This window comes from Bombina bombina, chromosome 1 (genome assembly GCF_027579735.1).
Source record: "Bombina bombina isolate aBomBom1 chromosome 1, aBomBom1.pri, whole genome shotgun sequence".
Lineage (NCBI taxonomy): Eukaryota > Metazoa > Chordata > Amphibia > Anura > Bombinatoridae > Bombina > Bombina bombina.
The window spans coordinates 1,007,780,463-1,007,808,162 of NC_069499.1; the positions used below are offsets into that span (position 1 = coordinate 1,007,780,463).

General features: G+C 40.1%; 1 protein-coding gene across 1 annotated transcript in view; it reads left to right on the plus strand.

Annotated features, from left to right (window-relative positions):
* ITCH (itchy E3 ubiquitin protein ligase) overlaps window positions 1–27,700 on the plus strand; it is a gene marked incomplete at its 5' end in the record, with an annotated part of 589,083 nt that overhangs the window by 497,842 nt on the left and 63,541 nt on the right. Inside the window, 1 exon segment of the mRNA XM_053713073.1 lies at window positions 9,367–9,471. Coding sequence (XP_053569048.1) covers window positions 9,367–9,471 — 105 coding nt within the window.

A 27,700-nucleotide genomic window follows, 5' to 3' on the forward strand; every position in this document is an offset into this window, starting at 1 on the left:
TGTATGCTGAATCAATGGTGCAAGGATTACACAAAGATATCTCAATTAATATCTTTAAAACCGATTGTACGACACTCTCTAACGTGGTGGACAGATCACCATCGTTTAATTCAGGGGGCTTCTTTTGTGCTTCCGACCTGGACTGTAATTTCAACAGATGCAAGTCTCACAGGTTGGGGAGCTGTGTGGGGGATCTCTGACGGCACAAGGAGTTTGGGAATCTCAGGAGGTGAGATTACCGATCAATATTTTGGAACTCCGTGCAATTTTCAGAGCTCTTCAGTTTTGGCCTCTTCTGAAGAGAGAATCGTTCATTTGCTTTCAGACAGACAATGTCACAACTGTGGCATACATCAATCATCAAGGAGGGACTCACAGTCCTCTGGCTATGAAAGAAGTATCTCGAATTCTGGTTTGGGCGGAATCCAGCTCCTGTCTAATCTCTGCGGTTCATATCCCAGGTATAGACAATTGGGAAGCGGATTATCTCAGTCGCCAAACGTTGCATCCGGGCGAATGGTCTCTTCACCCAGAGGTATTTCTTCAGATTGTTCAAATGTGGGAGCTTCCAGAAATAGATCTGATGGCGTCTCATCTAAACAAGAAACTTCCCAGGTATCTGTCCAGATCCCGGGATCCTCAGGCGGAAGCAGTGGATGCATTATCACTTCCTTGGAAGTATCATCCTGCTTATATCTTTCCGCCTCTAGTTCTTCTTCCAAGAGTAATCTCCAAGATTCTGAAGGAATGCTCGTTTGTTCTGCTGGTAGTTCCGGCATGGCCTCACAGGTTTTGGTATGCGGATCTTGTCCGGATGGCCTCTTGCTATCCGTGGACTCTTCTGCTACGACCAGACCTTCTGTCGCAAGGTCCTTTTTTCCATCAGGATCTCAAATCCTTAAATTTAAAGGTATGGAGATTGAACGCTTGATTCTTGGTCAAAGAGGTTTCTCTGACTCTGTGATTAATACTATGTTACAGGCTCGTAAATCTGTATCCAGAGAGATATATTATAGAGTCTGGAGGACTTATATTTCTTGGTGTCTTTCTCATCATTTTTCTTGGCATTCTTTTAGAATCCCGAGAATTTTACAGTTTCTTCAGGATGGTTTAGATAAAGGTTTATCCGCAAGTTCTTTGAAAGGACAAATCTCTGCTCTTTCTGTTCTTTTTCACAGAAAGATTGCTAATCTTCCTGATATTCATTGTTTTGTACAAGCTTTGGTTCGTATAAAACCTGTCATTAAGTCAATTTCTCCACCTTGGAGTTTGAATTTGGTTCTGGGGGCTCTTCAAGCTCCTCCGTTTGAACCTATGCATTCATTGGACATTAAATTACTTTCTTGGAAAGTTTTGTTCCTTTTGGCAATCTCTTCTGCCAGAAGAGTTTCTGAATTATCTGCTCTTTCTTGTGAGTCTCCTTTTCTGATTTTTCATCAGGATAAGGCGGTGTTGCGAACTTCTTTTGAATTTTTACCTAAAGTTGTGAATTCCAACAACATTAGTAGAGAAATTGTGGTTCCTTCATTATGTCCTAATCCTAAGAATTCTAAGGAGAAATCGTTGCATTCTTTGGATGTTGTTAGAGCTTTGAAATATTATGTTGAAGCTACTAAGTCTTTCCGAAAGACTTCTAGTTTATTTGTTATCTTTTCCGGTTCTAGAAAAGGCCAGAAAGCTTCTGCCATTTCTTTGGCATCTTGGTTGAAATCTTTAATTCATCTTGCCTATGTTGAGTCGGGTAAAACTCCGCCTCAAAGGATTACAGCTCATTCTACTAGGTCAGTTTCTACTTCCTGGGCGTTTAGGAATGAAGCTTCGATTGATCAGATTTGCAAAGCAGCAACTTGGTCCTCTTTGCATACTTTTACTAAATTCTACCATTTTGATGTATTTTCTTCTTCTGAAGCAGTTTTTGGTAGAAAAGTACTTCAGGCAGCGGTTTCAGTTTGAATCTTCTGCTTATGTTTTTCTTTAAACTTTATTTTGGGTGTGGATTATTTTCAGCAGGAATTGGCTGTCTTTATTTTATCCCTCCCTCTCTAGTGACTCTTGCGTGGAAAGATCCACATCTTGGGTAATCATTATCCCATACGTCACTAGCTCATGGACTCTTGCTAATTACATGAAAGAAAACATAATTTATGTAAGAACTTACCTGATAAATTCATTTCTTTCATATTAGCAAGAGTCCATGAGGCCCGCCCTTTTTTTGTGGTGGTTATGATTTTTGTATAAAGCACAATTATTCCAATTCCTTATTTTATATGCTTTCGCACTTTTTTATCACCCCACTTCTTGGCTATTCGTTAAACTGAATTGTGGGTGTGGTGAGGGGTGTATTTATAGGCATTTTGAGGTTTGGGAAACTTTGCCCCTCCTGGTAGGAATGTATATCCCATACGTCACTAGCTCATGGACTCTTGCTAATATGAAAGAAATGAATTTATCAGGTAAGTTCTTACATAAATTATGTTTTTTAGTTTTTTTATATATATACATTTCTTTGGTAGTCTGGCGAGTACATAGTATGTATTGTATTATCGACACCTGTGTCATAAAGTGTTACTAGTTATTTTATGCGTCATATTCGCACTTTGTATTAAATTAAATAAATATTTAACATATTTTATGCTTTTATCTAAGCTCTGTGTATTATTATAACATTGTACCCACTTCATATTATTGTGTCATATCAACTCACACTTTTTATGCATTTGCGATAGTAATATTGGTTCATATAATGAATATATACTAGGTGTACATACACCTTAAATTTACTGGGAATCAGCGTCCATTTTTGCGCCACCTATAGTCTTTTGTCTTATTTGCTTTTTAACTGTTTTTTGGGGGAAGAACTTTATTTTAGGTGTGCAGCATTCCCATCTGCCTAGGACATATATTTAACATCGTTTTTACTGTTACCTAGGTCCTTACTTTTGTACATGTTTAAATAGGCAAATGTATTTCTAATTTCTTTCATGTAATTGGCAAGAGTCCATGAGCTAGTGACATATGGGATATACAATCCTACCAGGAGGGGCAAAGTTTCCCAAACCTCAAAATGCCTATAAATACACCCCTCACCACACCCACAATTCAGTTTTACAAACTTTGCCTCCTATGGAGGTGGTGAAGTAAGTTTGTTGATATGCGCTTCTCAGCATTGTTGAAGCCCGATTCCTCTCAGAGTACAGCGAATGTCAGAGGGATGTGAAGGGAGTATCACTTATTTGAATTCGATGATTTCCCTAATGGGCGTCTTTTTCATAGGTCCTCTGTTATCGGTCGTAGAGATTAATCTCCTACCACCCTTTTCAGATCGACGATATACTCTCAAGTTACCATTACCTCTACTAATAACTGTTTTATTACTGGTTTGGCTATCTGCTATATGTGGATGGGTGTCTTTTGATAAGTATGTTTTTTATTACTTAAGACACCTCAGCTATGGTTTGGAACTTTATGCATTTATGTAAAGTTCTAAATATATGTATTATACTTATATTTGCCATCAGTCAGGTTCATGTATTTCCTTCAGCAGACTGTCAGTTTCATATTTGGGGAATTTAAACATTTTAAGAAATTTATTTCTTACCTGGGGTTTTAGTCTTTTTTTCAATTGACTACTTCTTGCTATTGCGGGTATTAGGCCCGCGGGTGCGTCAAATGCTAAACTTTATTGCGTCATTTTTGGCGTGAAAATTTTTTGGCATGGAAAAAGACGTTTATGACACAACTTCGTCATTTCCGCGTCATACGTTTCACATTTCACACGGCGTACCTTTCACACGGCATACCTTTCACATGGCAGCGTCATTAGTGACGCGAGTGTGTCATTTCCGGTTATTTTTGGCGCCAAAAAAGTTTACGTTACGTTGTGCGTCATACTTGGCGCCAAATTTTTTCATTATTTCAATACCCCATTGATGTTTGCCTCTTGCTTTTTTCTCTATCAGAGGCCTATGCTTTTGCATTTTTCCTATTCCTGAAACTGTCATATAAGGAAATAGATAATTTTGCTTTATATGTTGTTTTTTCTCTTACATTGAGCAAGATGTCCCAATCTGATCCTGCCTCAGAAGTTTCTGCTGGAACATTGCTGCCTGACATCGGTTCTACCAAAGCTAAGTGCATTTGTTGTAAAAGTGTAGAAATTATTCCACCAAATGTCATTTGTAATAGTTGTCATGATAAACTTTTACATGCAGATAGTGTTTCCATCAGTAATAGTTCATTGCCAGTTGCAGTTCCTTCAACTTCTAATGTACATGATATACCTGTAAATTTTAAAGAATTTGTTTCTGATTCTATTCTGAAGGCTTTGTCTGCATTTCCACCTTCTAATAAACGTAAAAGGTCTTTTAAAACTAGCTGATGAAATTTCAAATGACCAGCAACATAATAATTTATCCTCTTCTGATGAGGCTCTTTCTGATTCAGAAGATCCTTCCTCAGACATTGACACTGACAAATCTACTTATTTATTTAAAATAGAGTATATGCGTTCTTTATTAAAAGAAGTGTTAATTACTTTGGATATTGAGGTAACCAGTCCTATTGACGTTCAGTCTAATAAACGTTTAAATGCTGTTTTTAAACCTCCTGTGGTTTCCCCAGGGGTTTTCCTATTCCTGAGGCTATTTGTGATATGATTTCTAGGGAATGGAATAAGCCAGGTACTTCTTTTATTCCTTCTTCAAGGTTTAAAAAATTGTATCCTTTACCAGCAAAATCTATAGAGTTTTGGGAAAAAATCCCCAAAGTTGATGGGGCTATTTCTACTCTTGCTAAACGTACCACTATTCCTATGGAAGATAGTACTTCCTTTAAGGATCCTTTAGATAGGAAGCTTGAATCCTATCTAAGAAAGGCCTATTTATATTCAGGTCATCTTCTCAGACCTGCTATTTCTTTGGCTGATGTTGCGGCTGCCTCAACTTTTTGGTTGGAGAATTTAGCGCAACGAGAATTGGATCCTGACATATCTAGCATTACTCGCTTACTGCAACATGCTAATAATTTTATTTGTGATGCCATTTTTTATATTATCAAAATTGATGTTAGATCCATGTCTTTAGCTGTATTAGCTAGAAGAGCTTTGTGGCTTAAATCTTGGAATACTGATATGACATCTAAATCTAGATTACTATCTCTTTCTTTCCAAGGTAATCATTTATTTGGTTCTCAGTTGGATTCTATTATTTCAACTATCACTGGAGGAAAAGGAGTTTTTTTGCATCAGGATAAAAAACCTAAGGGTAAATCTAAGGCTTCTAACTGTTTTTGTTCCTTTCGTCAGAATAAGGAACAAAAACTCAATCCTCCTCCCAAGGAATCTGCTTCCAGTTGGAAGCATTCCTCAAATTGGAATAAAACCAAGCCATTTAGGAAATCAAAGTCTGCCCATAAGTCCGCATGAAGGTGCGGCCCTCATTCCAGCTCAGCTGGTAGGGGGCAGATTAAGGTTTTTCAAGGATTTTTGGATAAAATCTGTCCAAAATCATTGGATTCAGAGCATTGTCTCTTAAGGGTATCGAATAGGATTCAAAGTAATACCTCCTGTGAGAAGATTTTTTCTCTTACGCATCCCTGTAAATCCAGTAAAAGCTCAGGCTTTTCTGAAGTGTGTTTCAGACCTGGAGTCTTCAGGGGTAATCATGCCAGTTCCTCCTCAGGAACAAGGTTTGGGGTTTTATTCAAACCTATTCATTGTACCAAAGAAAGAAAATTTGTTCAGACCAGTTCTGGATCTGAAAATTTTGAATCGTTATGTAAGAGTACCAACTTTCAAGATGGTGACTATAAGGACTATTCTGCCTTTTGTTCAACAAGGACATTATATGTCCACAATAGACTTGCAGGATGCATACCTTCATATTCCGATTCATCCAGAACACTATCAGTTTCTGAGATTCTCTTTTCTAGACAAGCATTACCAATTTGTTGCTCTTCCATTTGGCCTAGCAACAGCTCCAAGAATCTTTTCAAAGGTTCTGGGTGCCCTACTATCTGTAATCAGAGAACAGGGTATTGCGGTGTTTCCTTATTTGGACGATATCTTGGTACTAGCTCAGTCTTTACATACTGCAGAATCTCACACAAATCAACTAGTGTTGTTTCTTCGGAAACATGGTTGGAGGATCAATTTACCAAAAAGTTTCTTGATTCCTCAGACAAGGGTCACCTTTTTAGGTTTCCAGATAGATTCATTGTCCATGACTCTGTCTCTAACAGACAAGAGACGTTTAAAATTGGTTGCAGCATGTCGGCACCTTCAGTCTCAGTCATTCCCTTCAGTGGCTATGTGCATGGAAGTTTTATGTCTCATGACTGCAGCATCGGACGCGATCCCCTTTTGATCGTTTTCACATGAGACCTCTACAGCTTTGCATGCGGAATCAATGGTGCAGGGATTATACAAAGATATCACAATTAATATCCTTGAATCCCAATGTACGACACTCTCTGACATGGAGGATAGATCACCATTGTTTGGTTCAAGGGTCCTCTTTTGTTCGGCCAACCTGAACTGTGATCTCAACAGATGCGAGTCTTTCAGGTTGGGGAGCTGTTTGGGGATCTCTGACAGCACAAGGGGTTTGGAAATCTCAAGAGGCGAGATTACCAATAAATATTTTAGAACTCCGTGCAATTCTTAGGGTTCTTCAGTTTTGGCCTCTGCTAAAGAGAGAACCGTTCATTTGTTTTCAGACAGACTATCACAACTGTGGCTTATCTCAATCATCAGGATGGGACTCACAGTCCCCAAGCTATGAAAGAAGTATCTCGGATACTTGCTTGGGCAGAATCCAGCTCCTGTCTAATCTCTGCGGTGCATATTCCAGGTGTAGACAATTGGGAGGCGGATTATCTTAGCCGCCAGACTTTACATCCAGGGGAGTGGTCTCTCCATCCAGATGTGTTTTCTCAGATTGTTCAGATGTGGGGTCTTCCAGAGATAGATCTCATGGCCTCTCATCTAAACTAGAAACTTCCCAGATACCTGTCCAGGTCCAGGGATGTTCAGGCGGAAGCAGTGGATGCACTGGCACTTCCTTGGTGTTATCCTGCTTACATCTTCCCGCCTCTAGTTCTCCTTCCAAGAGTGATCTCCAAAATCATCATGGAACAATCTTTTGTGTTGCTGGTGGCTCCAGCATGGCCACACAGGTTTTAGTATGCGGATCTGGTGCGGATGTCCAGTTGCCCGCCTTGGCCACTTCCGTTACGGCCGGACCTACTATCTCAAGGTCCGTTTTTCCATCAGGATCTCAAATCATTAAATTTGAAGGTGTGGAAATTGAACGCTTAGTTCTAAGTCATAGAGGTTTCTCTGACTCAGTGATTAATACTGTTACAAGCTCGTAAATCTGTCTCTAGAAAGATTTATTATAGAGTTTGGAAGACTTACATTTCATGGTGTTCTTCTCATAAATTCTCCTGGCATTCTTTTAGAATTCCTAGAATTTTACAGTTCCTTCAGGATGGTTTGGATAAGGGTTTGTCTGCAAGTTCCTTGAAAGGAAAAATCTCCGCTCTTTCTTTTTTATTTCACAGAAAGATTGCTATACTTCCTGATATTCACTGTTTTGTACAGGCTTTAGTTCGTATTAAGCCTGTCATTAAATCAATTTCTCCTCCCTGGAGTCTTAATTTGTTTCTGAAGGCTTTACAGGCTCCTCCATTTGAGCCTATGTATTCTTTGGACATTAAACTACTTTCTTTGAAAGTGTTGTTCCTTTTGGCTATCTCTTTTGCTAGAAGAGTTTCTGAGCTATCTGCTCTTTCTTGTGAGTCTCCTTTTCTGATTTTTCATCAGGATAAGGCAGTTTTGCGGACTTCTTTTCAATTTTTACCTAAGGTTGTGAATTCTAACAACATTAGTAGAGAAATTGTTGTCCCTTCCTTATGTCCTAATCCTAAGAATTCTTTGGAGAGATCCTTACATTCTTTGGATGTGGTAAGAGCTTTGAAATATTATGTGGAAGCTACTAAAGATTTCAGGAAGACTTCCAGTCTATTTGTTTTATTTTCTGGTCCTAGGAAAGGTCAGAAGGCTTCTGCTAGTTCCTTGGCTTCTTGGTTGAAACTTTTGATTCATCAAGCTTATTTGGAGTCGGGTCAGGCCCCGCCTCAGAGAATTACAGCTCATTCTACTAGATCAGTCTCCACTTCGTGGGCTTTTAAGAATGAAGCTTCAGTTGATCAGATTTGCAAAGCGGCAACTTGGTTCTCTTTGCATACATTTACTAAATTCTACCGTTTTGATGTATTTGCTTCTTCGGAAGCAGTTTTTGGTAGAAAAGTTCTTCAGGCAGCTGTTTCAGTTTGATTCTTCTGCTTTTGATTTAAGTTTTTTTCTTTCAAAGATGAAATAAACTTATTTTTGTTTTGGGTTGTGGATTAATTTTTTCAGCGGAATATGGCTGTTTTTATTTTTATTCCCTCCCTCTCTAGTGACTCTTGAGTGGAAGACTCCACATCTTGGGTATTGATATCCCATATGTCACTAGCTCATGGACTCTTGCCAATTACATGAAAGAAAACATAATTTATGTAAGAACTTACCTTATAAATTAATTTCTTTCATATTGACAAGAGTCCATGAGGCCCACCCTTTTTATGGTGGTTATGATTTTTTGTATAAAGCACAATTATTTCCAAATTTCCTTTGTTGATGCTTTCTACTCCTTTCTTTATCACCCCACTGCTTGGCTATTCGTTAAACTGAATTGTGGGTGTGGTGAGGGGTGTATTTATAGGCATTTTGAGGTTTGGGAAACTTTGCCCCTCCTGGTAGGATTGTATATCCCATATGTCACTAGCTCATGGACTCTTGCCAATATGAAAGAAATTAATTTATTAGGTAAGTTCTTACATAAATTATGTTTTTCCTGCCCAGGAGCAGTACTCTAGACCTAAACAAAAGATGTTTTACCAGTTAACTATTTTTAACCTTTGATGCCATTTTTTGTTGTTCCACAGTAGAGAGAGAGAACATTTTTTTCTTCACACTTGGTACTTGGTTTCTCACCTACTGCTTGGCTGTGCATTAAACTGGAGTCTAGGACAAATTGATGCAATTTATTGAGGCGACACTTCTTAAGATTCTATATGCATTCAAGTAAATGAGAGACTTGGTTAAGATTATCTTTGTGTGCTGTAATTGTTAATGTAAAGAAAGAGATTGCTGAGGAAATATTTAGACAAATGTTTGGTAGAGTTCATAATCCATACACACATTCCCTGTACGTTATGGTTTTGTAGCTAAATGGAAGACTGTTAGTAATCTGAATGAAGGCATTTAAAGTTGATAGCATAGGGTTGTTGTCTTAATGAAAAATTTGTATTTTCTCTCCTAAGGTGCTCTTGTGTGGGATGCAGGAAATTGACTTGAATGATTGGCAACGCAGCACCATTTATCGTCATTATACTAGGACCAGCAAACAGATTGTTTGGTTCTGGCAGGTGGGTCACCAGATATATATATAGGAAGCATGAAAATAAAACTATTGTTTCTTTTTTTAATTCTATTTTCTTCTTAAACGGGAAGAGTCCACAGCTGCATTCATTACTTTTGGGAATTCAGAACCTGGCCACCAGGAGGAGGCAAAGACACCCCAGCCAAAGGCTTAAATACCTCCCCCACTTCCCTCATCCCCCAGTCATTCTTTGCCTTTCATCACAGGAGGTTGACAGAGAAGTGTCAGAGGTAGTACTCTTCGAAATGGGACTGAAAGTCCAGAGATGCAGGGAGTGTCGTCTTTGTGAAACCATCCCGACTCATGTTAACAGCTCCTTGGCAATCAGCGTTGACGAGTTTTGCTGCCTGCCTTTATTCACTCAAGTCCATGTCAGAAGTGACGCTACTATCTGTCACACTTAAAGGTCCTGTTCCACGGTGTAGATTCCGGTAAGATCGTTTCATTTTATTTTGATATGTGAATGTAATGTTAACGAAAGAAGTCAGGGTCCCAGCGGGACTCCTTTATCTTATGGAATCAAGGGTTAATATCTCCTGTGGGGGGTTATTGAACAGGGGGGACTTTAATCATGTTTGTTATATGATTCTGTCTGCTAATGTGTAGTGATGCTTGGGCTCATGGCTATTCAGAACATAACGGCTTTATTATCAGACTGTGCGGTCCTTTTGGTCTGTCGTGCCTTTTTTCCTGGATTACACGGTGCACCGCGTGACCGGGTGGTCACGTAATTCCATTTCCGTACTCTGACCGAGTGACGACGGAAAGAGTCTGTTAGTTAGTTGTCTGGTTCACAGGAGGTGGTGAGTGCCCCAGCCATTGGAGGTGTAGGGTTCCGTTCAGCTTTTGTCCATATTTGCAATCTCCAAGTTATGGAGGATTCTGATTTCTCCAACATTGGTGTGTCCGGTCTACGGCGTCATCCATAACTTGTGGGAATATGGAAATGGCAAAGAGCACAGCAAAAGCTGTCCATATAGTCCCTCCTAGGCTCCGCCCACCCCAGTCATTCTCTTTGCCGCTGAACAAGCAGCATCTCCACGGAGATGGTGAAGAGTATGTGGTGTTTAGTTGTAGTTTTTTATTCTACTATCTTGAGTTTGTTATTTTAAAATAGTGCTGGTATGTACTATTTACTCTGAAACAGAAAAGGATGAAGAGTTCTGTTTGTGAGAGGAGTATGATTTTAGCAGCAGTAACTAAAATCGTTTGCTTTTTCCACATAGGACTGTTGAGATGAGATAACTTCAGTTGGGGGAAACAGTTGGCAGACTTTTCTGCTTAAGGTATGACTAGCCATATTTCTAACAAGACTATATGCTGGAAGGCTGTCATTTTTCCCTGTCATTTTTCCCCTCATGGGGACCGGTAAGCCATTTTCTTAGTCTCAAACAGAATAAAGGGCTTAATATGGGCTATAAAACTGGTAGACACTTTTATGGGCTAGATCGATTGCTTTATTTGGGCTTTTTATACAGTTTGATGTTGAAATTCACACTTTATTACTTTGGGGAACGTTTTTTTACGTCAGGCACTGGTTTAGACACCTTCCCAGTCAAGGGCCTTCTATGTAGTAGGCAGAGCCTCATTTTCGCGCCATTACTGCGCAGTTACTTTTGAGAGCAGGACATGCAGCTGCATGTGTGTGGGTCTGGAAGTAGTTGAAAAGGTTCCTAGAAGGCTTCATTTGGTATCGTATACCCCCCTGGGTTTGGTAAAGTCGCAGCAAAGGCTGTAGCTGGGACTGTAGAGGGGTTAAAACTATAAACGGCTCCGGTTTCGTTTTAAGGGTTAAAGGTCTGAAATTTGGGGTGCAATGTTTTGAATGCTTTAAGACACTGTGGTGAAAATTTGGTTAAAATTGATCAATTCCTTCATAGTTTTTCACATATTCAGTAAAAAAGTGTGCCCTGTTTAAAATTTAAAGAGACAGTAACGGTTTTGTTTTAAAACGGTTTTTGTACTTTATTGACAAGTTTAAGCCTGTTTAACATGTCTGTGCCTTCAGATAAACTATGTTCTGTATGTATGGAAGCCAATGTGTCTCCCCCTTCAAAATTGTGTGATAATTGTGCCATAGCGTCCAAACAAAGTAAGGACAGTACTGCCACAGATAGTAAAGTTGCCCAAGATGATTCATCAGATGAAGGGAGTAGACATAGTTCTACATCATCTCCTTCTGTGTCTACACCAGTTTTGCCCACAATGCTTGTTACTATGCAACAATTGACGGCAGTAATGGATAACTCCATAGCAAATATTTTATCCAAAATGCCTGCATTTCAGAGAAAGCGCGATTGCTCTGTTTTAAACACTGTAGAGCAGGAGGGCGCTGATGATAATTGCTCTGTCATACCCTCACACCAATCTGAAGTGGCCATGAGGGAGGTTTTGTCAGATGGGGAAATTTCTGATTCAGGTAGAATTTCTCAACAGGCAGAACCTGATGTTGTGACATTTAAATTTAAATTAGAGCATCTCCGCGCACTGCTTAAGGAGGTGCTATCTACTCTGGATGATTGTGACAACCTGGTCATTCCAGAAAAATTGTGCAAGATGGACAAGTTCCTAGAGGTTCCGGTGCACCCCGACGCTTTTCCTATACCCAAGCGGGTGGTGGACATAGTGAATAAGGAGTGGGAGAAGCCCGGCATACCTTTTGTCCCCCCTCCTATATTTAAGAAATTATTTCCTATGGTCGACCCCAGAAAGGACTTATGGCAGACAGTCCCTAAGGTCGAGTGGGCAGTTTCTACACTAGCTAGGCGCACTACTATTCCTATCGAGGATAATTGTGCTTTCAAAGATCCTATGGATAAAAAATTGGAGGGTTTGCTTAAAAAGATTTTTGTACAGCAAGGTTACCTCCTGCAACCTATTTCGTGCATTATTCCTGTCACTACAGCAGCGTGGTTCTGGTTCGAGGAACTAGAAAAGTCGCTCAGTAGAGAGACTCCGTATGAGGAGGTTATGGACAGAATTCACGCACTTAAGTTAGCTAATTCCTTTATTTTAGATGCCGCTTTGCAGTTAGCTAGATTAGCGGCGAAAAATTCAGGGTTTGCAGTTGTGGCGCGCAGAGCGCTCTGGCTAAAGTCTTGGTCAGCGGATGTATCTTCCAAGACAAAATTGCTTAATATCCCTTTCAAGGGTAAAACCCTTTTTGGGCCAGAATTGAAAGAGATTATCTCAGACATCACTGGGGGTAAGGGCCACGCCCTCCCACAAGATAGGCCTTTCAAGGCCAAGAATAAGTCTAATTTTCGTTCCTTTCGCAATTTCAGGAACGGACCGGCCTCCAACTCTGCAGCCTCTAGACAAGAGGGTAATGCTTCGCAAACCAAACCAGCTTGGAAACCAATGCAAGGCTGGAACAAGGGTAAGCAGGCCAAGAAGCCTGCTGCTGCTACCAAAACAGCATGAAGGAGTAGCCCCCGATCCGGGACCGGATCTAGTAGGGGGCAGACTCTCTCTCTTCGCTCAGGCTTGGGCAAGAGATGTTCAGGATCCCTGGGCACTAGAAATAGTTTCTCAGGGTTATCTTCTGGAATTCAAGGAACTACCCCCAAAGGTAAGGTTCCACATGTCTCACTTATCTTCAAACCAAATAAAGAGACAGGCATTCTTACATTGTGTAGAAGACCTGTTAAAAATGGGAGTGATACACCCAGTTCCAACTATGGAACAAGGAATGGGGTTTTACTCAAATCTGTTTGTAGTTCCCAAAAAAGAGGGAACTTTCAGACCAATTCTGGATTTAAAGATTCTAAACAAATTTCTCAGAGTGCCATCGTTCAAAATGGAAACTATTCGAACGATTTTACCTACAATCCAGGAGGGTCAATTTATGACTACCGTGGATCTAAAGGATGCGTATCTACATATTCCTATCCACAAAGATCATCATCAGTTCCTAAGGTTCGCCTTTCTGGACAAACATTACCAGTTTGTGGCTCTCCCATTCGGGCTAGCCACTGCTCCAAGGGTTTTCACAAAGGTACTCGGGTCCCTTCTAGCGGTTCTAAGACCAAGGGGCATTGCAGTGGCACCTTACTTGGACGACATTCTGATACAAGCATCGTCTCTTTCAAAGGCAAAGGCTCACACAGACATCGTTCTGGCCTTTCTCAGATCAATGAAGATTTTCCTGACAGATGTCAGAAAGTTAAAACTTCTAAACGCTTGTCAAGTTCTTCACTCTATTCCACGACCTTCCATAGCTCAGTGCATGGAAGTAGTAGGGTTGATGGTTGCAGCAATGGACATAGTTCCTTTTGCGCGAATTCATCTAAGACCATTACAACTGTGCATGCTGAAACAGTGGAATGGGGACTATACAGACTTGTCTCCAGTGATTCAAGTAGATCAGAAGACCAGAGACTCACTCCGTTGGTGGCTAACCCAGGATCACCTGTCCCAGGGAATGAGCTTCCGCAGACCAGAGTGGGTCATCGTCACGACCGACGCCAGTCTAGTGGGCTGGGGCGCAGTCAGGGACTCCCTGAAAGCTCAGGGTCTATGGTCTCGGGAAGAGTCTCTTCTCCCGATAAACATTCTGGAACTGAGAGCGATATTCAATACTCTCAGGGCTTGGCCTCAACTAGCAAAGGCCAGATTCATAAGATTCCAATCAGACAACATGACGACTGTTGCTTATATCAACCATCAGTGGGGAACAAGGAGTTCCCTGGCGATGAGAGAAGTGACCAAAATCATAAAATGGGCGGAGGATCACTCCTGCCACCTATCTGCGATCCACATCCCAGGAGTGGAAAACTGGGAGGCGGATTATCTGAGTCGTCAAACATTCCATCCGGGGGAGTGGGAACTCCACCCGGAGATATTTGCCCAGTTGACTCAATTATGGGGCATTCCAGACATGGATCTGATGGCGTCTCGTCAGAACTTCAAGGTTCCTTGCTACGGGTCCAGATCCAGGGATCCCAAGGCGACTCTAGTGGATGCATTAGTAGCTAGCTTATGTGTTTCCACCGTTTCCTCTCATTCCCAGGCTGGTAGCCAGGATCAAACAGGAGAGGGCCTCTGTGATCTTGATAGCTCCTGCGTGGCCACGCAGGACTTGGTATGCAGACCTGGTGAATATGTCATCGGCTCCACCATGGAAGCTACCTTTGAGACAGGATCTTCTAGTACAGGGTCCATTCGAACATCCAAATCTAGTTTCTCTCCAGCTGACGGCTTGGAAATTGAACGCTTGATTTTATCTAAGCGTGAGTTTTCGGATTCTGTGATAGATACTCTGGTACAAGCCAGAAAACCTGTAACTAGAAAAATTTACCATAAAATATGGAAAAGATATATCTGTTGGTGTGAATCCAAGGGATTCTCATGGAGTAAGATCAAAATTCCTAGGATCCTTTCCTTTCTCCAAGAAGGTTTGGATAAGGGATTATCAGCGAGTTCTCTAAAGGGACAGATTTCTGCTTTATCTGTCTTGTTACACAAACGACTGGCAGCTGTGCCAGATGTTCAAGCTTTTGTTCAGGCTTTGGTCAGGATCAAGCCTGTTTACAGACCTTTGACTCCTCCCTGGAGTCTGAATTTAGTTCTTTCAGTTCTTCAAGGGGTTCCTTTTGAACCTCTACATTCCATAGATATCAAGATGTTATCTTGGAAAGTTCTGTTTTTGGTTGCTATTTCTTCTGCTAGAAGAGTTTCTGAGTTATCTGCTCTGCAGTGCAATCCGCCCTATCTGGTGTTCCATTCAGATAAGGTTGTTTTGGGTACTAAACCTGGTTTCCTTCCAAAGGTTGTTTCTAACAAGAATATTAACCAGGAAATAGTTGTGCCTTCTTTGTGTCCGAATCCAGTTTCAAAGAAGGAACGTTTGTTACACAATTTAGATGTAGTTCGTGCTTTAAAGTTCTATTTAGAAGCAACAAAGGATTTCAGACAAACGTCTTCTCTGTTTGTCGTTTATTCTGGCAAGAGGAGAGGTCAAAAAGCTACTGCTACCTCTCTTTCCTTTTGGCTGAAAAGCATCATCCGATTGGCTTATGAGACTGCCGGACGACAGCCTCCCGAACGCATCACAGCTCACTCTACTAGGGCTGTGGCTTCCACATGGGCCTTCAAGAACGAGGCTTCTGTTGATCAGATATGTAAGGCAGCGACTTGGTCTTCCCTGCACACTTTTGCCAAATTCTACAAATTTGATACTTTTGCTTCTTCGGAGGCTATTTTTGGGAGAAAGGTTTTGCAAGCCGTGGTGCCTTCCGTTTAGGTAACCTGATTGGCTCCCTCCCTTCATCCGTGTCCTAAAGCTTTGGTATTGGTTCCCACAAGTTATGGATGACGCCGTGGACCGGACACACCAATGTTGGAGAAAACAGAATTTATGCTTACCTGATAAATTACTTTCTCCAACGGTGTGTCCGGTCCACGGCCCGCCCTGGTTTTTTAATCAGGTTTGATGAATTCTTTCTTTAACTACAGTCACCACAGCACCCTATAGTTTCTCCTGTTTTTTCTCCTGTCCGTCGGTCGAATGACTGGGGTGGGCGGAGCCTAGGAGGGACTATATGGACAGCTTTTGCTGTGCTCTTTGCCATTTCCTGTTGGGGAAGAGAATATTCCCACAAGTTATGGATGACGCCGTGGACCGGACACACCATTGGAGAAAGTAATTTATCAGGTAAGCATAAATTCTGTTTGTTTTTTTTTAGAGACGAACATCTCTGATTCGTAGTATACGTCTTGTGAGAAGTATGAAATGGTCCGGGTTATCCATGCCCATCAATTATGTTCTGATTGCCGTGCTAGAGTACTCTCTTCCCCTGATTCAGGGAGCGTAGAGTGCGTTGAGCCATCTGCCCCTGAGGATTTCATGTCCAGTGAGGCACGCTCCCCAGAACCTTCATTTGCTATGCAAGCAGGTGTCCCTATGGCCGTTACTCCTTCTCCAGAAGGCAGCTTGTTTTCTCCAAAAGTTACAGCACCATACCACATGGCCATATCTATGGCGCTGGCACATTTATATTTCCCAAGAGAAGTATTTTCAAGATACTGTCCATGTTCTGTTAACAAGGGTCAGTCAAGCATGAGATCGCCTGAGTCTGTTCGACCTTCTGGGGAAGCGATGGCTTCAGGGGCCCCTCCCTCGGGGCCGGGGTCGTCCATCGATCCGGCGGGGGTACATTTTGTCTTCCGTTATAGACTGGCACGTCTTTGTGTACTACTAAGGCATGTTTTGGCGGTGCTGGAGGTTTCCGGTCCTACTGGGCCGAGGGATCCTCGGTCTTCTGTGCCAGATGGCAAACTATGTTAGGCGTATGGGGATGAAGCCAATCTCCTTGACGTCTTCGTTTTTCTTTAAGTATCTGTTCAAGTTCTGAGCTTAGCAGAATGGGGCCTTTGATTGGCTGGTCCTGTTAGCGTGCCCATTCTCCTTGGGCATTCACCCACGGGTGCTGCCTTCATTTATTTGATCCGGATAGAATGTGTTTAATTTGTTTTACGAAGTTCATGTCTGTCATAATTTTCCATTTTGGGAACATTTCTTATCTGGAACTAATACTTGCGATTTTGTTGTCGCGTGGGCACTTCATCAGAAGTTGCGCAGTACTATATAATGACATAGTAATGTTTATAGTTTATCGATCCCTTCGAGGGGGTTCCATTTTTCTTGGACAGTTTCGGAGTGTTCTCGTACCAAGCGGGTCCTGGTCGGGTGCTAGCAACTGTTCCTTACGTTTCATGTCACCCACGTGGTGCCGGTGTGCTGGTTACCCTGTCGGGTGCTGGGTTGTTTACTTTGATAAGTGTTAATTTTTTCTTGTTGCCTCCATTACTAGTAATCAGAGGGACTGCATCGGTCCGCCTCCCGTTCCTACTGTTGAGGGAGTTCTGGACTCGGAGCCTGCTGAGGCTCGTCGTGAGAGGTCCTTTGAACTTGGAAGCGAAGTTTATCCATTCCCATTGGGTTTGGAGGTTTGGATGACCTCTGGACGTCGGGGGTACCAGACGGATGACGATTTTCGTTTTCACTCTTGGCATCTTCTGGATGTCTGTTTTTTTGTGGCGTAGTCGCAAGTACCTCTCGTAGGTTGCTGAGGCTACTTTTTCCTTTCTTAGTGGTCGGGTCATCTGTGTCTGGAAGTCCTTATTACTTCCTTTTTTAGTATGTTGTACGCTCTCCTATTGGGAGCGCAGGGGTTGGGATTGGTCCTTTTTGCTTTTTCCCGGCATTTTCCCCTGGTCGACTTGTCTGCCAGGAGTTGTGAGGCTCCCACCGTTTTTCCTGTGTGGTACAGGATTTTCTGGGAGACTGATCCTGTAAGGGTCTTTGGAGATATTATCGTCTTCTCATTCTAAGGGCTTGTTTGGAGCCTGTCCCTTGTAAACTTGTGGTCTTAGAGGGGGTGTTCCCCTTTGACTCTCTAAGAGATCTAGCTCTCTGGGTTTGCAAGCCGAAGGTCCTGGAATCAGACACACACCTCCGGGTGCTGGTTGCCCTCTTCTTAGGCCTGTTAAGATGTCTCTCTAGGCTCTTTGGTCTGAATCTATTTCAAGCCTCCAATGTCCATGGACATTGGGATGTGGGATGCACTGCCTAGGGTGCATTCCTCCGTATGAGGTAATTTGATGGTTCTTCAGGGGGTTAGAGCATCGACCTGGCTCATATCTGGGGGTCATGTCTCTTGTCTGAGATTCGGAGTCCGGACCTGGATCGGTCCTGGGCGGAATCAAACCTTTTCAGTTTTGGTACATCCTTCAGGGGAGATTTGATCACTGCCTAAGGGTTAGTTTTGCTGTCTCTCAGGCAGGATCTTACAGTTGTTGTCAGGGGCAGCTATTGCACTTTGATGTGGGCTTGTGGTTCTTTGTTTCAACTGAGCTGTCGGTATGGCTGAATTGGTCTTTAATCAATTGTTTTTTAACCCTTTTCTCTCTTCTATTCTCCATGCCAATGGCTGGGGAAGTGGTTCCTTTACGTTTGCCCTTATTCTGGGAGGTTTTTAGAATACACTATCCATGAAGCCCCAGAGGTCCTTCTTTTCTAGTTTTACGAGGGGTTCTGCCCTTCCTTGTGTGCAAGCGGTCTTGGGACTGGATTCTGGTACTGGGACGCTGTAGTTCAGTGTCCTATCTTCCTTGGTTGGGAGTGGTCCTTCTTTGGAAGGGAGCTGTGTAGGGTTTCTGGAACCCGAGCACATAGTATTCTGCCTTGGCTTTGTGGTAGCAAGCAAGATTAAATAATGATTGTGTGATATAGTGAGCGCTGGGAAGCTTAAAAGGACTGTGAGGTATGGATATGTTAAAAATGGAATGTATTTATTACAGTTAATATACAATGAAAATACAATATAATACATACAAATTAAAAAGCTTCTAAAATTCTTCCTAAAATCTCTATGGATCCATGAGATATAAGTCTTAAGGATATAGTGTTACCTATATCTGTGGTGTTGGAACAAATATTACGTTAGCTCCGACAACAGTCTAAGACCATAGTATTATGGTCTATAAAGTGCAGTTTAAGCACAGATATTTACAAACAGCAGATGTGATGTAAATGGACAAAATTGGCGTAGTACAATGTCAATAATACAGATGTCAACAATACAGATGCAGTATAAAAGTATAAGTGATAGAAATACAATATAAATAAAAGTGTAGGAGAAATCCAATTGTGTAAAAATGGAAATCAAATTTGTTGAAAAAATCAAGAAATTTATGTCTCTCAAATAGTTTCTTAAAAAATGTCTCTTTGGAAAATCACAGTGTTCCAAAAAAAAAAAAAAAAAAAGAGCGAAACCGGAAGTAGCGAAACCGGATGTTAAGCTACAGATAAAAGAACCGGAAGGGATAGTAAGTTAAACACCCCGGAAGTGGGGATATCAAAAATAAGATACACCGCCTGATATACATTACATTAGTAAGATAAGAGATGCCCCCAAACAATAACACATACAATATAAATAATAAACACGTATGAAGTGAATCAAATACAGATATCTTTTAAAACATAAGAGAAAAAAAAAAAAAAAACTACATTTGGTTTGCAAATTTCTGATTTTATTATACCACATCTAGACGTTATTACACTATTGCACTTTATTTCACCCACAGATTAGGAGGAGGACTTTGGACCTACCCGCCACATTATTGTACTTTTTTTTCTTCTGCATTTTTATATTCTACATTTTTTATATATTTTTTATATTCTGCATTCTTATAATCTCCTTCACGTCTACCACAGCTATTGGAGTTTATTTTGGAAGTTAATCATCTAGGATTTCTTTGAACGCACTTACCCACCATATTTTTTGAACACTTTGATATTTATTTGTGGATTAATTTTTTACAATTTTTGTGGAACACTTTTGCAATTTTTGTATATATATATTAATTTTTTTTTATTTATTTTTTTTTTTTGGAACACTGTGATTTTCCAAAGAGACATTTTTTAAGAAACTATTTGAGAGACATACATTTCTTGATTTTTTCAACAAATTTGATTTCCATTTTTACACAATTGGATTTCTCCTACACTTTTATTTATATTGTATTTCTATCACTTATACTTTTATACTGCATCTGTATTGTTGACATCTGTATTATTGACATTGTACTACGCCAATTTTGTCCATTTACATCACATCTGCTGTTTGTAAATATCTGTGCTTAAACTGCACTTTATAGACCATAATACTATGGTCTTAGACTGTTGTCGGAGCTAACGTAATATTTGTTCCAACACCACAGATATAGGTAACACTATATCCTTAAGACTTATATCTCATGGATCCATAGAGATTTTAGGAAGAATTTTAGAAGCTTTTTAATTTGTATGTATTATATTGTATTTTCATTGTATATTAACTGTAATAAATACATTCCATTTTTAACATATCCATACCTCACAGTCCTTTTAAGCTTCCCAGCGCTCACTATATCACACAATTGTAGTCACATCCCAAGTCCACTAGGGGACTTTTGCCAGTGAGCATAAGGCTGTAAAATACTAGCGCTCGGTCTACCACACACACGTTTTAAGATTCCCTATACACCTAGTTTGTATCCTGAGCAGCAGTAACAATTTTCACGATTATATTAAGATACCTAAGAGGGCTTTCACCAAAGGTTATATAACACATCAATTAACAACCCAATTCCTCTATCACATTCATATAACTTCTAAAGAGTCTTTCTCTAACCTTGTCTTAACTTTAGAGGAGATAATATGGATGCACTAGTGACACTAAGAAGAGATATTACATTTAATATCTCAACAACATTATCTGACACTCAGACAGATCCAGAAAGACTAGACATCACCTCTATTTTTAAAAATCTAGAAAAACTTCTCACATCAGAAGTCAGATATAAAGCTGAAATATCCTATTTGAATAAATGTCTGGAACTAGAGATAATTCCCAAAGGCTTATTTATTAAGAAAGACTGTGCATTCCAGCTAGTAGATCCACAATTTGCAAATAAATGGGCTGAGATTCTTCTAGACGCATCGAAACAACTAATTAGATTAATCATAGAATATAGAACGTCCCTAATCAAGAAATTAGACAACGAAATTAAAGATGATGAAGTCATGTTAAACAACATAGACCTAACAGACTCAGAATCAAAAGAACTTATAGAAAAGAAAGAAAGCCTGGTAAAAAGAATCACGAAAATTAGGGACGATATAATTACTAAGAAAACCAAGAAACTAAATAGAGAACTCAACATGAAAAAACAAAATGAGTCAAACCTCATAGAGATGGAGGAAACACAAAACAAAGATAATAAAAACATGATAGATCAAGGCACTGATCAGGAACAAAGCTACTATAATATAAAAAATAGAGATAATTGGTCAGAGACTAAGAAAAACTCAAGAGGAAACGGATACCCTTATGATGGACCTAACAACTTACATAGAGGGGACAGAGAAGAACACTTCCCACAAAGGAGGACATGGGGATATCGAGGCCCAAGAAGGGAGGAGATACCATTCGAAACAAGATACTGGCATAACCAAAATGAGAGAAGGTATCATACCCGCAGAGACAACTATGACTTGAGAGGATATGAACGGGAACCAAGATCGGAAGGGGAAAGATTTAACAGATACCCCAACCAGGAAAGAAGGACCTACCAGTCAAATTATAATATGAGAAGGTATAACACAAACTATAGATACAACAACCAAAAAAGAGATGGAGGGGCCTCCCCAATAAGGAACGGCTTTGAAAGGAGAATTTCATTCAATGACCATACACAGTACAACCATGATTATGGTAGAAGAAACAACTATGTAGATCATAGATCCAACTATGATCAATATACGCCTATGAATCATAGGAACACATATCGGAGACAAAGCTGGAGAGAAGACCCCCCCGTGTATCATACAAATCATAGCGACATAAGACAAAGGAATGACTCTAAGGGAGAACAAAGACAAGGCACCCATATATCCCAACCTCATAAGGGTAACCAGAATCCAGGCAACATCACAAACCCAAACATGTCTACTGCTGACCAAGTTTTTTTAGGGGGAAGTCCCCAACCCCCCGGAGAAAAAGAGAAAGAGAGAATAACAATGAAGAGGAAGAACATAGAGCTAGAAGAGTCAAGAAGCCCAAACCAAAAAAGAAGACCCATCGAGGCAATAGAGGAGGTGCGAAATTAAGAAAGGCTAAAGAAAGAAAAGAAAGACAAAAGACTACATCATGCCACAGTAGTACCAGCAAAGAACCGACTATCTCAAAGAATAAGGGAATATATAATCTCAGTTCCAAACCATTGTCAGAGGAAGAAGTATCAGTACTATCATATGGTCTTACTTTTGCTCCAGCAAAAGGAATGGACAAATTCCAAACCTTTATAGGGATAAAGGAATTTGTAAGAAAGCTAACATTAAAGAGACATTTTTCAAGAACACCACTTGAAAGAAACATTATCCAGCAAAGGCAATCATCAGAGGATTACTACATACATACAGACCTCAAACCCAGATCAACTTACTATCCGGTAAGCAGCAAAGGCACAGCGATAGAAACCTTCGAGGCAAATGTATGCTGAGACATCAAAAACCTCAACTCAAGAAAGACAAAACAGATAAAACATAACCTAACAAGATCACAAATGGGAACTATAAGAAAACTCGAAAGAAACCACGAACTGATAATTAAGCCGGCAGACAAAGGCGGCGGAATTGTCGTAATGGATAAAGAAAGGTATGAGGAAGAATGTAAGAGAATTCTAGATGATGAGAAGACTTATGAAAAACTCCGAAATAACCCTGTGGATAGATACAAAACAGAATTGGAAGCTCTACTAACAGAAGCCAAAACACAGGGGATACTGAATGAAAAAGAATTTAACTACATCAAAGTATCACATCCGATCACTCCGGTCTTTTATCAATTACCCAAGATTCACAAGTCCCTAAAAAACCCGCCAGGAAGACCTATCATCTCGGGCATAGGGTCCCTGTCTAGCAACCTCTCGGAGTACGTTGATAGGAACCTACAAAAATATGTCACAAGGCTCCCATCGTACCTGAGGGATTCGACTCAAGTACTATCCACACTTGATAAGCTAGTATGGGATGAAAACTACATACTAGCAACATGCGACGTTACATCGCTCTACACGTGCATCCCACATGAGGCAGGCTTAGAAGCAGTGAATTCTTTTCTACTAAAAGATCCTGAAGTACTTGATGGACAACGTATCTTCATACTAGAAAGCATAAAATACATCCTGAGTCACAACTATTTTTATAACAACAACACATTCTTTAGACAAATTTGCGGAACAGCAATGGAGACCAGGTTCGCGCCTAGCTACGCTAATTTATATATGGGCCATTGGGAACAAATATTCTGGGACTCATGCCCAGCAGGCGCGGACCTGGTTCTATACTCAAGATATATAGACGATATTCTTATCGTCTGGAAGGGGTCAATCGAAGATCTAATATATACCATTGACGTGATGAATAAAAACCAGAGAAATCTCAAGTTCACGTTTGAATATAGTTATAACAAAATAAACTTCCTTGATCTTACAATAGAGGTGAAAAACGGCAAGATTGAAACATCTACTTATTTCAAAAAAGTAGACTGTAACAACTACATTCACAGTATGAGTTGCCACCACCCCACCTGGAAGGCTAACATTCCAAAAGGACAACTTCTAAGGGTAAGAAAAAACTGTTCCGATCACAGCAAATGGGTTGAACAAGCAGATATACTAAAAGGAAGATTCCTAGAAAGGGGGTACAAGGAGGAAAATCTCGTGGAAAAGATAGAGGAAGTTGGCAAAACCGACAGAAACAGTCTGCTGAAGTACAAGACAAAAACGACAATAGGAGAAGAAGACAGTAGCATAAATGTACCGATGATAACAGAATATAGTTCTAACAGACATATACTCGAAAGAATCATCAGGAAACACTGGGTCATCCTAAAAGAAGATGATGTGATCGGCGAAAAACTGACACCTCAACCGAGATTTATATATAGAAAAACCGATAACCTAAAAGGCATACTGGCCCCGACTGTCCTGAAGAAAAGAAGAAAGGCTATCACAAACTACCAGGGAAAAGCAATCAAAGGCTTCTTCCCGTGCCCGAACTGCAAGGCCTGTAGGAGTGGAGTCAAAACTAACAAATTCTTTGGACATAACAAGAGGGATGAACACAAGATACAAGACCTCATCAGGTGTCAAGATAAGGGAGTCATCTACATAATATTCTGCCCATGCGGCCTACAATATGTAGGACAAACTTCAAGAACACTAAAAGACAGAATAAGGGAGCATATATTATGCATTGAAAAACTGGATAAAGACACGCCACTGTATAGACACTTCTCCATAACCCATAAAGGTAATATAAAAGACTTTAAATTCTTCGGGATACAAAAAATAGAGAAAAACTGGCGAGGAGGAAACTACGAGAAGAAACTGCTATTCAATGAATCCAAATGGATCTTTACATTGGATTGCCTTTTCCCCAAGGGACTAAATCACAAAGAGGATCTGTCACACTTGCTGTCTTTACGAAAAGACTAGACAGCAAATGCTACTCCTTATAGATGATGCATAAAATGAATTTACCATTAAATATCCTTATCAAGCAAAAGCATACCAATAAAAGCATGTGTTTTCACACTAGCTGGATTGCACGCTCTAGATTGATAGAACAGAAGACAGAATCCGCCATATTAGGTCCCCAGATATTCATCAATAGATTGAAGAAATTGAGAAATAGAAGTCCTTTCCTTCTCCATTCTTCTCTGAGGAAAATATATAACTAACTAAACTCCCTTCCTAAGCACCTAGAATACAAAATACAATATACACCGGAGAGGTTCTCTCCCTGAAGTACACCAGCAAAAACCATTCTCTCCTCCATGTACAAATAATTTAAATAAAGACGTCCAAATTACTGCAGACAAGCGACTTTAACTATCAACATTCATTTATGCCAACTCCAATAGGTTTAACAACCTCTTTAAACTAATGTGAGACCTGACCCCCACACGCTTCCTAAAAAGCCTCTTTATTATATGCAAAACCCAATCCTCATTTCATATACTCTTTTACATCCACGGAACAAATTCTAAGTAAACCCCGCATTTTCAGCATGTGACTTATTCACACAAATTTCTATATTTGTGATATGTACATATATAACTTTTAGAGAATTTTTAGAGAATTTTCAGAGAACTTTTAACAACTCTAAATGCCCTTGAAGAGATTTTTTACATATTTTACGATTTTTTATGATATTTTACAGTTTTAAATCCCTAGGTATTTGTGAAATACGCACCGATCATAGCACATACAATAATCAGCATCTACACATATACGTTAAGGCTGTTTTGTATATATGCATTAAAGAATCAAACACTGGCTTATATAGACACAATCAGGACAACAATGGACCCCTAACCCATTATATAGTCATGCAGGCCATATAGAAAGGGTCCAGACAAGACTAAGGTTCCAAATTAGATAAACATCCGGCAATAGTACAACCGGATAAGAATAAATACACACTTCCGGTAAAAGCGAAACCGGAATTAGCGAGAGCGAAACCGGATGTTAAGCTACAGATAAAAGAACCGGAAGGGATAGTAAGTTAAACACCCCGGAAGTGGGGATATCAAAAATAAGATACACCGCCTGATATACATTACATTAGTAAGATAAGAGATGCCCCCAAACAATAACACATACGATATAAATAATAAACACGTATGAAGTGAATCAAATACAGATATCTTTTAAAACATAAGAGACAACAAAAAAAAAAAAAAAACTACATTTCCCATGTAACACTGGGCTAAACAGGAAAGGACAGACCCTGACTTTTGGCGCCAAAATAGAACCAATCACCTATGGTATTAGGGTATAAAGCTCCCAGAGACATACAGACCAGTATTGTCTTGAGAAAGGCCTAGGAGGGCCGAAACGCGTCGACATACTGGTGAGCAAATTTCTGATTTTATTATACCACATCTAGACGTTATTACACTATTGCACTTTATTTCACCCACAGATTAGGAGGAGGACTTTGGACCTACCCGCCACATTATTGTACTTTTTTTTTCTTCTGCATTTTTATATTCTACATTTTTTATATATTTTTTATATTCTGCATTCTTATAATCTCCTTCACGTCTACCACAGCTATTGGAGTTTATTTTGGAAGTTAATCATCTAGGATTTCTTTGAACGCACTTACCCACCATATTTTTTGAACACTTTGATATTTATTTGTGGATTAATTTTTTACAATTTTTGTGGAACACTTTTGCAATTTTTGTGGAACACTCTGATATATATATATATATTTTTATTTATTTATTTTTATTTATTTTTTTTGGAACACTGTGATTTTCCAAAGAGACATTTTTTAAGAAACTATTTGAGAGACATAAATTTCTTGATTTTTTCAACAAATTTGATTTCCATTTTTACACAATTGGATTTCTCCTACACTTTTATTTATATTGTATTTCTATCACTTATACTTTTATACTGCATCTGTATTGTTGACATCTGTATTATTGACATTGTACTACGCCAATTTTGTCCATTTACATCACATCTGCTGTTTGTAAATATCTGTGCTTAAACTGCACTTTATAGACCATAATACTATGGTCTTAGACTGTTGTCGGAGCTAACGTAATATTTGTTCCAACACCACAGATATAGGTAACACTATATCCTTAAGACTTATATCTCATGGATCCATAGAGATTTTAGGAAGAATTTTAGAAGCTTTTTAATTTGTATGTATTATATTGTATTTTCATTGTATATTAACTGTAATAAATACATTCCATTTTTAACATATCCATACCTCACAGTCCTTTTAAGCTTCCCAGCGCTCACTATATCACACAATTGTAGTCACATCCCAAGTCCACTAGGGGACTTTTGCCAGTGAGCATAAGGCTGTAAAATACTAGCGCTCGGTCTACCACACACACGTTTCAAGATTAAATAATGGTCAGAGTTGTTCTCGCATAGGTTGTTCCTTTTCGGACCCTCCTTTTTCCTCTGAGGTGTGGTTCAGAGAATATTGTATTCGGACATTGCCAATCCTTTTGGACTGGGTCCGTTACCTCGGAGTGGGGGTCGGGGATCTGACTGCTCTGTTGAGTCTTGACCGTGTACTTCCAGTTGCTGCAAGTCTATGTGGCCTTGGGCATATCTACCCTGCCTAGTAGCTGAAGGCTTGGAGTTTGAATCCTGCTGTGGCAGCTTTCTATCCTGGTTCCTGCCTTCGGTGGGGGGTTCACAGTGTTTCATCCCTCCACTGGTTTCATAGGCTGTTCTTCTAAGGTCTGGATTTTTTCCAAGACGAGAGTCGTCAATATTTTTCGGCCTTCTCTGTGGGATGGTCTCCCACGTTGGCTTAGAGTCAGCTTTGCTGCCTTGAGGCTGGAGCTCACGAGTTTTTGTTCAGAGGTGGCTGTGTGTTTTCACTAGATAGCCTTTTTTGTCTGATAGGATATAAAGTTTTTTTCTGATCCTTGTCTGCAGGCTTCGAATTTCTCCGGTTTTATATGCTACCTATGTTTGTCTAGTTTTAGCAGTTGTGTCCGCTAGACCAGCGGTTGCCAACCAGTGGTCCGTGGACCACTGGTGGTCCACGAGAAGATGTTGGTGGTCCTTGACACCATCAAGCAGGAATTAATCTCCTTTGATGGTGTCACCCCTGT